At 46.3% G+C, this 14663-nt stretch overlaps 1 protein-coding gene across 2 annotated transcripts in view; it reads right to left on the bottom strand.

Moving 5' to 3' along the window:
* LOC135542768 (fibroblast growth factor 14-like) overlaps nucleotides 1-14663 on the bottom strand; it is a 102231-nt gene that overhangs the window by 12846 nt on the left and 74722 nt on the right. The window contains exons 1-3 of one of the 2 annotated variants that reach the window (XM_064969953.1): nucleotides 11518-12348; nucleotides 3227-3337; nucleotides 1268-1371 (exon numbers count right to left, since the gene is read on the bottom strand). In XM_064969953.1, the coding sequence (XP_064826025.1) occupies nucleotides 1268-1371; nucleotides 3227-3337; nucleotides 11518-11707 (405 nt within the window). In that variant the 5' untranslated portion in view covers nucleotides 11708-12348. Of the gene's footprint in view, nucleotides 1-1267; nucleotides 1372-3226; nucleotides 3338-11517; nucleotides 12349-14663 lie in introns of those variants that run through there. The other variant, XM_064969952.1, reaches the window with a different exon arrangement.

Here is a 14663-nt window from a genome sequence, read left to right on the forward strand (position 1 = left end):
GCGGATATTGCTGGGACAATGCTGGGGGAAAAGGCCAAAAAAGCTATACAGACAATGCCTTCATCAAACAACACTGTTTCACGATACATCAGTGACATGGTAGGAGGTGTTGTGAAACAATTACTGCTTTGCATTCAAGCCAGTGAATTATTTGTGTTACAGCTGGATGAGTCAACAGACGTGGCGGGCCTGGCACAGCTCCTGGTATATGTCCGTTACGTTTATGGGGGTCAATTAAGGAAGACACCCTCTTCTGGAAACCCAACATTGCAGAGTTATGTGCATCCTTTCAAGCACACCCTTCTCATTAACCTGTGGTGAGTTATTCACAATTTTTGATGAACAAATAAAGTTTTATATGTAAGATGGCTAAATAAAGAGCAAAATTATTGATTATTATTATATTATTATTTGTACCCTGGTTCTATAAGAGCTCTTTGTCACTTCCCACGAGCCGGGTTGTGACAAAAACTCACTCTCATTCTTATGTTTAATAAATGTATCGTATAGTGTGTGTGTGGCAGGCTTCCAATGATGGCAAAAAACAACATTTGATAGTGCGCTGACCCTGGTGCTAGAGGGGGTACAGCTGACCCTGGTGCTAGAGGGGGTACAGCTGACCCTGGTGCTAGAGGGGGTATAGCTGACCCTGGAGCTAGAGGGGGTACAGCTGACCCTGGTGCTAGAGGGGGTACAGCTGACCCTGGTGCTAGAGGGGGTACAGCTGACCCTGGTGCTAGAGGGGGTATAGCTGACCCTGGAGCTAGAGGGGGTACAGCTGACCCTGGTGCTAGAGGGGAGGGGGTACACAGCTGGAGGTTGAATGTTTGAAGGGGTATGGGACTATAAACGTTTGGGAACCACTGTATTAGACAAACCCTCACTATGGCCTCTGGGGAAACGTACACGTATTCCTCCTGAAGGATTCCATTGTCTTGTTGAACCCAGTGTGTCTACAGGACAGCTGGACTGTATATTAGTACGGTGACTGAGTGGTATAAAGTTGCGTTTACACAGGCAGCCCAATTCCAATTTTTCACTAATTGGTCTTTCAACCTGTCAGATCTTTGGCCAATAATTGGGCAAAAGATCGGATTTGGTCTGCCTGTGTAAACTCAGCCTTAGATAGTTAGATCAATCTGTTTTAGGTGAAATAATTACACACATACACTTATAGAAGAAAACTGAGTATTGTCATAGTAAATCAGCTCAACCAAGATGGCCGCCCGGCTGGCACACGTCATCATCAGCATTGGTCTGTACTCACTGATGAGTAGAGGTGTCCCTCCCCGTTCATGGCGATGTACAGACCCATCTTGACTGACTGGATGGCCACCACTCGAAGGCCCACTGGGATGAGGTTGAACAAAGCTGAGAGACAAATCAGCACAGCAAAGAGGATTGACAATCTTACCGATAGAATACACATTATTATGTGTGTGTGTGTGTGTGTGTTTGAGTACGTAGCGTACGTATGCATCTATATAAGATTCAGATACTCAGTCAACCATTTGACACAGTTCACACACACACACACACACACACACACACACACACACACACACGACTAGAATGGAATGATACAGTATATATATGAAAGCTACCAGAACACGTAATCACATGAATGGATCACGAGACGTGTATGAGACTTGACACATGCGTGTAGTAGCCGTGTGAGAAATGACATTATTCACAGAGCCGTGTTCATCTGGACTTCGGTGTGTCAGTTCTCATTTGTCCATGTTTGACATGTACTGCATGAGATCTGTGATTGGATGACTTCTGATAAAATGTCTGTCACTGGGTTGACGGAGGTTGTCACTCAGCCACTCAATCTACCCCCCTCTGTGTGTGCATGTGTGTTCGTGTGGACTCACAGGAGTTAGTGCAGCCACTCAATCTACCCCCCTCTGTGTGTGCATGTGTGTTCGTGTGGACTCACAGGAGTTAGTGCAGCCACTCAATCTACCCCCTCTGTGTGTGCATGTGTGTTCGTGTGGACTCACAGGAGTTAGTGCAGCCACTCAATCTACCCCTCTGTGTGTGCATGTGTGTTCGTGTGGACTCACAGGAGTTAGTGCAGCCACTCAATCTACCCCCCTCTGTGTGTGCATGTGTGTTCGTGTGGACTCACAGGAGTTAGTGCAGCCACTCAATCTACCCCCCTCTGTGTGTGCATGTGTGTTCGTGTGGACTCACAGGAGTTAGTGCAGCCACTCAATCTACCCCCTCTGTGTGTGCATGTGTGTTCGTGTGGACTCACAGGAGTTAGTGCAGCCACTCAATCTACCCCCTCTGTGTGTGCATGTGTGTTCGTGTGGACTCACAGGAGTTAGTGCAGCCACTCAATCTACCCCCCTCTGTGTGTGCATGTGTGTTCGTGTGGACTCACAGGAGTTAGTGCAGCCACTCAATCTACCCCCCTCTGTGTGTGCATGTGTGTTCGTGTGGACTCACAGGAGTTAGTGCAGCCACTCAATCTACCCCCCTCTGTGTGTGCATGTGTGTTCGTGTGGACTCACAGGAGTTACCCCCTCTGTGTGTGTGCAGCCACTCAATCTACCCCCCTCTGTGTGTGCATGTGTGTTCGTGTGGACTCACAGGAGTTAGTGCAGCCACTCAATCTACCCCCTCTGTGTGTGCATGTGTGTTCGTGTGGACTCACAGGAGTTAGTGCAGCCACTCAATCTACCCCCTCTGTGTGTGCATGTGTGTTCGTGTGGACTCACAGGAGTTAGTGCAGCCACTCAATCTACCCCCTCTGTGTGTGCATGTGTTCGTGTGGACTCACAGGAGTTAGTGCAGCCACTCAATCTACCCCCCTCTGTGTGTGCATGTGTGTTCGTGTGGACTCACAGGAGTTAGTGCAGCCACTCAATCTACCCCCCTCTGTGTGTTCGTGTGGACTCACAGGAGTTAGTGCAGCCACTCAGTCTACCCCCCTCTGTGTGTGCATGTGTGTTCGTGTGGACTCACAGGAGTTAGTGCAGCCACTCAATCTACCCCCCTCTGTGTGTGCATGTGTGTTCGTGTGGACTCACAGGAGTTAGTGCAGCCACTCAATCTACCCCCCTCTGTGTGTGCATGTGTGTTCGTGTGGACTCACAGGAGTTAGTGCAGCCACTCAATCTACCCCCCTCTGTGTGTGCATGTGTGTTCGTGTGGACTCACAGGAGTTAGTGCAGCCACTCAATCTACCCCCCTCTGTGTGTTCGTGTGGACTCACAGGAGTTAGTGCCGTCATCTTTGGTCCCGTCCAGACATCCATCTGGGTTCATCTGCAAGTAGTATCCCTGTCTGCAGTACAACCTGGTCACTATGCCCTTCAGCTGTGGATCTAGAGGGAGAGAGGAGAGAGGAGAGAGGAGAGAAAGGAGAGAAAGGAGAAAGGCGAGAGGAGAGAGAAAGGAGAGAGGAGAAAGAAGGTAGAGAGAAAGGAGAGAGAAAGGAGAGAGGAGAGAGAAATGAGAGAGAAAGGAGAAATGAGAGAGAAAGGAGAAAGGAGAGAGAGAGGAGAGAGAAAGGAGTGAGGAGAGAGAGGAGAGAGAGAGGAGAGAGAAAGGAGTGAGGAAAGAGAGAGATAGATAGATAGATAGATAAATAGATAGATAGATAGAAGAGAGAGAGTCTCATTATTAAAAGGTGGGCTGGCTTCAGTGTAAAAGTTCAAGACTACATTATTCTGAGGTTTCTTTTATCTCCGTGACAATATCAGTCTGTTTTCACAAAGAAAGAGCGAGCAGACAGACCGGAGCTCAGGAGAAAAAGCTCTTAATCTCAGAAATGTCTGAGAATGTCAGCATGTGTGTGCAACCCAGTCCACACCCACACAGGCCCAAGACTTCATTATGTTCCCCTCCAAGTCCCTGTCACAAAACAGCCAGAGAAAGAAACATGTCAAACAGAGAAACAGAGAGAGAAACAGAAAGAGAGAGAGAGCGTAAGAGGATTTTAGAACAGTGTTGTAGGGCTGAGGAGAAAGAGAATAAAGGAACAGGAGGAGAAGCCATGGATAAACAGTGGTGAAATAGCTGGACCCAACACACACATACGGTGCATTCAGAAAGTATTCAGACCCCTTGACTTTTCCCACGTTTTGTTACGTTACAGCCTTATTCTAAAATGGATTCAATAGTTTTTTTACCCTCATCAATCTACACAAAATTCCCCATTATGACGAAGCAAAAAGAGGATTCGAGACATTTTTGCAAATGTATAAATAAAAAAATAAAAAACGGACATATCACATTTACATAAGTATTCAGATCCTTTTCATCAGTACTTTGTTGAAGCACCTGTGGCTGTGATTACAGTATCGAGTATTCTTGGGTATGACTCTACAAGCTTGGCACACCTGTATTTTGGGACTTTCTACCATTCTTCTCTGCAGATCCTCTCAAGCTCTGTCAGGTTGGATGGGGAGCGTCGCTGCACAGCTATTTTCAAGTCTCTCCAGAGATGTTCGATCTGGTTCAAGTCCGGGCTTTAGCTGGGCCACTCAAGGACATTCACAGACTTGTTCTGAAGCCACTCTTGCATTGTCTTGGCTGTGTGCTTAGGGTCGTTATCATACTGGAAGGTGAACCTTGCTCCGTTCATCTTTCCCTCAATCCTGTCTAGTCTCTCAGTCCCTGCCTCCTGAAAAACATCCCCCCAGCCTGATGCTGCCTCCACCATGCTTCACCGAATGGATGGTGCCAGGTTTCCTCCAGTCGTGATGCTTTTGGCATTCAGGCCAAAGAGTTCAATCTTGGTTTCAATCAGACCAGAGAATCTTGTTTCTCATGGTCTGAGTATTTAGGTGCCTTTTGGCAAACTCCAAGTGGGCTGTCATGTACCTTTTACTGAGGAGTGGCATCCGTCTGGCCACTCTACCATAAAGGCCTGATTGGTGGAGTGCTGCAGAGATGGGTGTCCTTCTGGAAGGTTCTACCATCTCCACAGAGGAAATCTGGAGCTTTGTCAGAGTGACCATGGGTTCTTGGTCACCTCCCTGACCAAGGCCCTTCTCCCCTGATTGTTTGATTTAGCCGTGTGACCAGCTCTAAGAAGAGTCTTGGTGGTTTCAAACTTCTTCCATTTAATAATGATGGAGGCCACTGACTTCTTGGGGACCTTCAATGCTGCAGACCTTTTTTGGTACCCTTCCCCATATCTGTGCCTTGTCACAAACCTGTCTCGAAGCTCTACGGACAATTCCTTTGACCTCATGGCTTGGTTTTTGCTCTGACATGCACTGTCAACTGTGGGACCTTATATAGACAGGTGTGTGCCTTTCCAAATCATGTCCTATCAATTGAATTTACCACAGGTGGACTCCAATCAGGTTGTAGAAACATCTCAAGGATGATCAATGGAAACAGGATGCACCTGAGCTCAATTTCAAGTCTCATAGCAAAGGGTCTGAATACTTATGTAAATAAGGTATTTATGTTTTTTAATTTTGAATACATTTGCAAACATTTCTTAAAACCAGTTTTCACTTTGTCATTATGGGGTATTGAGTGTAGATTGATGAGGAAAATAATGTTTTTCATCGATTTTAGAATAAGGCTGTAACATAACGAAATGTGGAAAATGTCAAGCGGTCTGAATACATTCTGAATGCACCGTACACCGACCGCACCATCCTGCCTCACACACACACACACACACACACACACACACACACACACACACACACACACACACACACACACACACACACACACACACACACACACACACACACACACACACACACACACACACACACACACACACACAGCACCCTCCTGTGTCTCTGTAGTAATGAAGGATTCCCCTTCTGTTGACATTAATATTAACTGATGCTCTGCACATGTAGACCACACCCAATGCACTCTCTCTCTCACACTCTCGTTCTCTACACACACACACACACACAAACACACTCACACTCGACACACACTTTCTGTCACACAAACAGACCACACCCTCTTCTGAGTCTCTACAGCAATGTGGAGGTCCCCTCTGAAGGTGTTGTTGGTTGTGGTGATGTGTGTGTGCCAGAGGAGAAAAGGTATGCTCCAATGAACATGATAGATTACAACTGCAGACGAGACTGACCCAGTTAAGAAGAGCGAGAGAGGGAAATAGAGGAAGAGAGAGCGAGAGAGGGAAATAGTGGGAGAGAGAGCGAGAGAGGGAAATAGAGGGAGAGAGAGCGAGAGAAAGGGATTTTCCACTTTTCACACCAGGGACAGGGGAGGAATGGTTACCAGCCCTCTACACTAGTAGTCTGTCTGTTCAGCTCAACGTTCAACCACCTGAGAATACACTTTAGAAGACCTTAGACAACGTCTGGTCATTTTCATTTGGGGGTGAAAAACCACTTTAACCGTCGATTACTATTCAGTCTTTACTAATGACCAGAACAGTGTAGAGATGAGGAGATAGAGGTGGAGTCACTGAGATGAGAACAGAGTAGAGATGAGGAGATAGAGGTGGAGTCACTGAGATGAGAACAGAGTAGAGATGAGGAGATAGAGGTGGAGTCACTGAGATGAGAACAGAGTAGAGATGAGGAGATAGAGGTGGAGTCACTGAGATGAGAACAGAGTAGAGATGAGGAGATAGAGGTGGAGTCACTGAGATGAGAACAGAGTAGAGATGAGGAGATAGAGGTGGAGTCACTGAGATGAGAACAGAGTAGAGATGAGGAGATAGAGGTGGAGTCACTGAGATGAGAACAGAGTAGAGATGAGGAGATAGAGGTGGAGTCACTGAGATGAGAACAGAGTAGAGATGAGAAGAGGTGGAGTCACTGAGATGAGAAGGGAGTAGAGATGAGGAGATAGGGGTGGAGTCACTGAGATGAGAACAGAGTAGAAATGAGGAGATAGGGGTGGAGTCACTGAGATGAGAACAGAGTAGAAATGAGGAGATAGGGGTAGAGTCACTGAGATGAGAACAGAGTAGAGATGAGGAGATAGAGGTGGAGTCACTGAGATGAGAACAGAGTAGAGATGAGTAGATAGAGGTGGAGTCACTGAGATGATAACAGAGTAGAGATGAGTAGATAGAGGTGGAGTCACTGAGATGAGAACAGAGTAGAGATGAGTAGATAGAGGTGGAGTCACTGAGATGATAACAGAGTAGAGATGAGTAGATAGAGGTGGAGTCACTGAGATGATAACAGAGTAGAGATGAGTAGATAGAGGTGGAGTCACTGAGATGAGAGTAGTGTAGATTATGCTCTAGAAGGACTTCAACAGTACAGATTCACTTAGAGAGACCCATTTAAACACTGTTTAATCAAGTGTGTCAGGGCTTCCTCTAGAAGGACTTAATGAGTACTCTTAGAGAGACCCTTAAACACTGTTTAGTCAAGTGTGTCAGGGCTTCCTCTAATACCTTAATGAGTCTCTGTGTGTGTGTGTGTGTGTGTGTGTGTGTGTGTGTGTGTGTGTGTGTCCTTATGGAAATCCTGTTCCGTATGAGTGTTAAACGAAGGCGTGCTATCAGACCATTGACTTCCACTCAGAGACAGAGAGGGTATCAGGACGACACATCTGTACCTTAACTAGACTCTCCTAAAGACCCTCCTTTATGGATGGTTCATCCTGGGTCTGGTTTCCCTGAGCCTCTGGAGCGTTACACAGTTCAAAGCTGCACATGACATGGAATGTGGGGAAAAACAAAGCCCTTTTCCTAAAGTGTATCTCTTTGTCAATGGAAACACAAGGTCAAGACGACCCAAAACATATACAAAATTCCCAAGCTTCCATAAATCTGACTAACGGAATTGTATTTCTTCACTTTGGGAATTCTGTCTGCTTCAACAGGTAGGGTCTCTTTCCTTCCTCACTGACCTGCTGTGTGTTACTGGGGAGAAATTCCCATTTTCCCAGATTCCCATATCCTGTCTGTTACTAGGGAAACTGGTCCAGGATTCCCTCTTTGTCTGGGTTGCCATGGATACAGTCTCCTGATTCCAATGTCCCTGTCTGCTTATCCAGAGGAAGGTATTTCCCCGTCTTTGTCTGCGTTGTTCCAACACCGCTAATCTCTGGTTATCCTCCCCATGAGGATCCATATCATTTTAATCAAAATGATATTGACCTATTGAATAGAACATGTATTGAATAATGCCTGTCGCCATAAATCAAAATGTCAATATCATACGATTCTGTATTGCACGAGAGCAATCATTACAGTTGTTGTCATCATTGGTAGGCTACTCTAAATCAGGGATATATGGACTCTACATGGGCTCTCAGGTCAACTACAGATGGTGGACGTTCCTGTAACATACATGTACTAGGGATTCTATGACCAATGATTGAGTTCTGCTACGTGTGACTACTTGAATGAAGGTGTAAGAAGGAAGAACACATTTTCTACTACATCAAGAAGCAGAAGAGGAGAGGGTGGCTTTTCACAGTATTTGAACATTACCTATGAGACAGGGAGAGAGAGAGACAATGAAAGATGGAAAGAGGGAAGGGAGGCATAGACAGAGAGGAGGAGAGTCTATGTTTGCCCTTCAGAAAACCTTATGTGTGTGTCGCTAGGATTCAGACCCAGTCACGCAGTCAGAGTGGCAAGAGGAGAGAAGAAAAGAGAGGCGAGAGGAGAGGAGAAAAGAGAGGAGAGGAGAGGAGAAAAGAGAGGCGAGTGGAGAGGAGAAAAGAGAGGAGAGGAGAAAAGAGAGGCGAGAGGAGAGGAGAAAAGAGAGGAGAGGAGAAAAGAGAGGCGAGAGGAGAGGATAAAAGAGAGGCGAGAGGAGAGGAGAAAAGAGAGGAGAGGAGAAAAGAGAGGCGAGAGGAGAGGAGAAAAGAGAGGCGAGAGGAGAGGAGAAAAGAGAGGCGAGAGAGGAGAAAAGAGAGGAGAGGAGAAAAGAGAAGCGAGAGGAGAGGAGAGGAGAAAAGAGAGGAGAGGAGAGGAGAAAAGAGAGGCGAGAGGAGAGGAGAAAAGAGAGGCGAGAGGAGAGGAGAAAAGAGAGGAGAGGAGAAAAGAGAGGTGAGAGGAAAGGAGAAAAGAGAGGCGAGAGGAGAGGAGAAAACAGAGGCGAGAGGAGAGGAGAAAAGAGAGGCGAGAGGAGAGGAGAAAAGAGAGGCGAGAGGAGAGGAGAAAAGAGAGGAGAGGAGAAAAGAGAGGCGAGAGGAGAGGAGAAAAGAGAGGAGAGGAGAAAAGAGAGGCAAGAGGAGAGGAGAAAAGAGAGGCGAGAGCCTGAGGATATATGGTCAGGCTTCAACCAGAGGCTACCACAGCTGGAAGGAGGGAGGGAGGGAGGGAGGGAGGGAGGGAGGGAGGGAGGGAGGGAGGGAGGGAGGGAGGGAGGGAGGGAGGGAGGGAAGAATAGTGGAAGGAGAGGAGGAGGAGAGGAGAGAAGGGAGATGAGTGGTGAGAGTGGAGGAAACAAGTTGTAAGGGAGGAAGGAGGAGAGAGGGAAAGAGAGAGAAGAAGGGAGAGGGGACTGTCTAAACATCACCATCACACTCTGAGCGATAAGAGTAAGGGATTATACCTCCCCTCCAACACACACACACACACACACACACACACACACACACACAGCCCTGTAAACTCTCTCAGATATCAGATAGGGATACCACAAAAGTTTTCGTCTTTACATTCTGAGAATTCTTATATCCCAACACGTCAGCTGAGAAGTGCATCAGAATGACTCCAGCCTTCTAGAACAGCTCTTGTTCATTTAGAGGGTTGAGAATGTTCAGAAAGCAGATGGGGGAGACTAGAGATTTGGAAAAGAGATTCAGATAGAGAGATATACTGTATCATAAACAGAGACCCTGGGGAGAAAATGGTAGATGAAGGACGGAGAGAGGGGGGAGAGAGGGGGGAGGGAGGGGGCAGAGAGGGGTAAGAGAGGGGGAAGAGAGGGGGAAGAGAGGGGGAGAGGGAGGGGAAAGAGAGGGGGCAGAGAGGGGGAGAGGGAGGGGGCAGAAGTTCCTCCTGGAATCAAACCAGACATGACCTTTTCTCTGTCTTACTGAAAAATGAATCGGGAACAAAAGAGATGTTCAACAGATCAAAGCACCATTCCTTCTATCCCACCTTCCACCCTTCTCTACTCTTCTCTTCCCCTCTTCCTTCACTCCCTCTCCTCCCACCTTCCACCCTTCTCTACTCTTCTCTTCCCCTCTTCCTTCACTCCCTCTCCTCCCACCTTCCATCCTTTTCTACTCTTCTCTTCCCCTCTTCCTTCACTCCCTCTCCTCCCACCTTCCATCCTTCTCTACTCTTCTCTTCCCTTCTTCCTTCACTTCCTCTCCTCCCCTTTTCATCCTTCTCTACTCTTCTCTTCCCCTCTTCCTTCACTTCCTCTCCTCCCCTTTTCATCCTTCTCTTCCTCCGTCCATCTCCTCTTTCTTTGTCTGACCTCCCCTCTTTCATTATTCTCCTTTACTTCCACTCGTCCCCTCTCTTCTTCCTTCAATCCCTCTCATCCTTACCCCTTTCCTCCTCCACCCCACCTCTCCGTGCTCTCCTCCTCCTCTCCTTCTCCTCCTCTCTCTCTCCCTTCACACCTCTCCTCCTCTTCTCGTTCCTCTTACCCCCTGCTCACTCCGAGGTTAAGAAACCCTGAATTCATATTTCATTTTTGACAGGATGCTTGAGGCAATTCCCCTCAACTACACACACACACACACACACACACACACACACACACACACACACACACACACACACACACACACACACACACACACACACACACACACACACACACACAGCATGTGTCTCAGACTGTACTGTGTTCTGCATGCATGCACCCCATCTATAAGGCCACAGGTTGCACTGAATGTCATTGGCTTTGACAAAATGGCTGTCACTTGACTGAGGTTGCTGCGCTCACAGTCAGTCACCCCCCCCCCCCCCTCTCTCTCCTGAGACCAGTCATGCCAGTTAGCCCCTGCCATACAGAGCTTGTTATGATGTCATTTTCCTATATGTATGAATCAAGATATGTCAAATTCAATAGACTACATTTCAAAACCTGTCTGTTCTTTGACTCAACCTGATTCAAGTTCTGTAATGAATACCTATAAAATAGCCAAATGTTTGGTGAGATATTTAATACGGCAACATGATTCACCTATCCACCATCAAACGTTTTTTAATCTGTATGTAACACCTAACTGTAACATCGATTTTGTCCGACTCAAACCCTTCACTCAGAAAGGCAATCAGCAGTAAACCAATCAATGAAAGATTAGGCTAGAAATCGTTATTTTCCCACTTTAGTCTCAACTCCTAGGCTAATTAAAATGCGTAATTTGAAGCCTTGTCGAGAGGACGAGAGCGTCAATGTTATCACAATAACTATACTTGTAAGGAATGAAACAGCAATGTGGTCAAACTTACCGGCCACACTGCTTAGGCTACTTTCGTTAACTACCTGTTTTTATTAATGCATGGAGGGGTAAACTATTGAACCGTTGGAGCTAACGTAAGGATGCTCTCTCCCTCGCGCATAATGACAACGGTAAAGTGTCCATGCGTCTCCCGCGCTTTCCGCTCAGCCCACACCTTGTCTCCGTAGCCTTCTCTTCTTCAAGCCGAAGATTCTCACTTTGGAGAAGATGTCGACCAAATTCCCGTTACAAAGTCCTTTATTCTTGTTGGGGCTTCGCCTCCGTCGGTGTGGCGTCGGCCGGTGGACTTGTTGTTCCCGTGCCTGTCTCTTCTGTCGTATCAAACCGCTGGCAATAGCTGCCATGTCTCAACCGAAACAACCCGGGGGGAAAGGAAACACAGAGCCCGTTTCCCGTTTCCCGTTGGGCACGGAGCGCAGACGGAACAACAAGTGATTATGTTCGGTCTGCAGCTACAGCCCCATAGTTGTGTCTATAAAATGTATCTTCTTTATCCGTCAGAAAAACATTTCGACACTACGCAATCAAGTCCAAATACCACATTTCGGCGAGGATACAGAACATTGCGTTGTCATTTTATCATGGCCATTCAACAACTAATAATCTGTCACCGTTGTTGTCAAATGATTTCGAATTTGACTGCGTGAATCCTTGTAGAGAAGGTTTTCCAAACTGACAACATTTCCGATATCCGTACTTGGTCATATTTTATCATTCAATATCTGTGACGTTTGATGTCACATAGTCCAAAAAACACGAAAATAATTGTCGAAAGGTTTCGTTCTTCTCCTCGCCCAAAAATGTTTAGACTACCTCCCGTCTTCTACCGGTGATCGACAAAAAACAAGCCTATCGACAATGTGAACACGCGAATTTGAAGCCACGCGCTAAAGGAGTCTGTCAGACACTCTCAAAAACATACGGAGCGATTTTAACGTAATTATCTAGTAAAGGACGCAAACCCCAGACGCTCCCCAGATGGGGCTTGCTCCTTGGAAGAGAGGTGTGTGATGCTTGCCTCGCGCGCACAGATTCACCAAGTCCGTATGCAAATTCGCCAGTCTCTTCTCCAAAAATAGAAACGAATAACGGAGGAGCACACAATGACCAAATCGGGAGGATTAGAATCAAAAAACGAAATAATAATAATAATAATATTGTCTTTAAAAAAGGCCTGGAGGAACTTCTCTGCATCAGGTAAAATGGTGACGCAATTTTATTTCACGCTTCAGAAACTTCATCCAGCACGTCGGGACTGTTTTTCCTCCGTGAGAAGGGAAAGGGGACAGGACACGACTCTGGTTAGCTCATAAATTGCTTTCAGATATGAATAAGGGGTGAAAAAAGGTAGGCTACATCAAACGCTCTCCTTCAACTCATCAATCAAAGGAAACGGGAACAGCCAGACCATTCAGATGAAAACAAGAGTCTGTGCGTCAGACCAAAGCCCCCTCGTTCTGGAGAAACCGTTCGGAAAGAAATACCTTATAAATGACCACAAGCGAGTGAACGCCCTCCGCATAAACGTAACCATTAGCACTAGACACCGCCTGAAACTTTAGACTGTAAACTGTCTTAGTCAACTCCAACTGTTGCTAATACATTGTATACACCGCCCGGACACTGATTGATATATCGTGTTGTGTATTTCGCAAGAAGCAGACACCGAGCCGTGTTAATCTTGATCAGATGAAAGATAGAGACCCAGCACATTGTCAAGTGGAGAACGTTCCCAAAATGTTTAATTAGCTATTCAATGTTCTTTAGTATAGGCCTAGAAATATCACGTGCACGTGTAAAGAGATCCCAGTCAGCGCCACTCGGGTATTCCTGCATTGAGTCATGTCCCAAAACACGGGACAGTATGGAGAAGTGTTTTCACCCTTATATCACCCAACACAATCATTGAGACACAATCCATAAAAGACGGCATTAAAACTTCAATCAAAATGGCAAAATAGTCCGTGTCATGGCATCTGTAATACAATTAAACGAATCGATGGGCTGTAAAATCGAGGGAAAGTTGATCCTTTTGGTCAGTTGAATTCATTAACATGGGAGCGCAGATCTTCTGACCAGAGCAAGCCACGTCTGCTTTCAGCACCATGGGCAGCGACCGCGGCCTACAGTTCCACCAATCGCATGCTGTCTGCGGCTGCGCTGTGAGTAAACATGACCCTTGAGTTGAGGAGTAGCCTATAAATGATCCACGTGAAAATATCTCAAGACTAACTGGCATTTTCCTCATAATGTTAACCAAACTGCAAGCTAGCCTATTTTTAACCAGGTCATAAACAATTTAAACGTAGAAAGCAGTGAGTCATCGTCTTCCCGGGTAGAAGAGTGTCCTTCACCTGCTGCCTGGAAAAGGGACAAGCCTGGAAAGGTCCCCATTGAAGCAGAGATGCGTGATCTCAATGGGGCTTCATCCTGGATTAATTCAAGTTTTAATTTACTAAATATTTTAAACCCAAACTTGAGAATACCTCCTTCATGGGGCGGTTGTGGTAGGTTGTTTCAATGTGTTTTCCAAGGAGCCATCTATAGTTGGTCTCTCTCTCCCAGTAATGAAACCATTATTTCAAGACAAACAGTTTGGCACATTTTCAATCACGTTTAGCTTAGTGGGGCACTTTCTTGAATCTGTATCGGCTTTGGTGGTATAATTAAAGTTTTAAAAATGCATGAACCAGCGTCGATTCACAGGAGAGATACAGTGGCCAGCCGGAGTGCTCTGAACTGTACACCCGCACCGTTTTCAATTTAATAATGAAAGGCCTACCGAGCTCAGGTCAGTGGCTGCCTCTGCGGGTAGATCCGGTGGGTTTCCTGCGGTCACGTTGTGTTTCCGAACACAGACTCACTGAAGAATGATAATTCGATGTGATTCTCCGTGACAGTTACAAGGCATTGACATTAATATTACACCGAAAGAGAATTTACTCTTCAAAATTCAGAAGGCATAGCCTTTTCAAATCTGATGACGTTCAAAAAGGCTAAATACCTCCAGGAGAGCTCCAGCTTCAGCCGACAGCAAAGGATTGGGTTGCCGAAAAATAAAGTAAAACTGGGATTTGACCGCTTGAGGGCGCCAGAGTGTACAGAAAAAGAAGGCGCTTTGTAATAAGCAGTCCAAGAGTTGACTCTAATCATCCTCTGCTGCAACACAGTAAGGTGCAGGTTGCATGGAATCTAGCTAATTGAATCCTCTCCAGTTACTCTGTAGGCCTATAGAGTTATGGTACCACAGCCTACTTACCAACAGGTCTTTTCACACTACAGTACTTACTGGCCATATGG

This window comes from Oncorhynchus masou, chromosome 6 (genome assembly GCF_036934945.1).
Source record: "Oncorhynchus masou masou isolate Uvic2021 chromosome 6, UVic_Omas_1.1, whole genome shotgun sequence".
Lineage (NCBI taxonomy): Eukaryota > Metazoa > Chordata > Actinopteri > Salmoniformes > Salmonidae > Oncorhynchus > Oncorhynchus masou.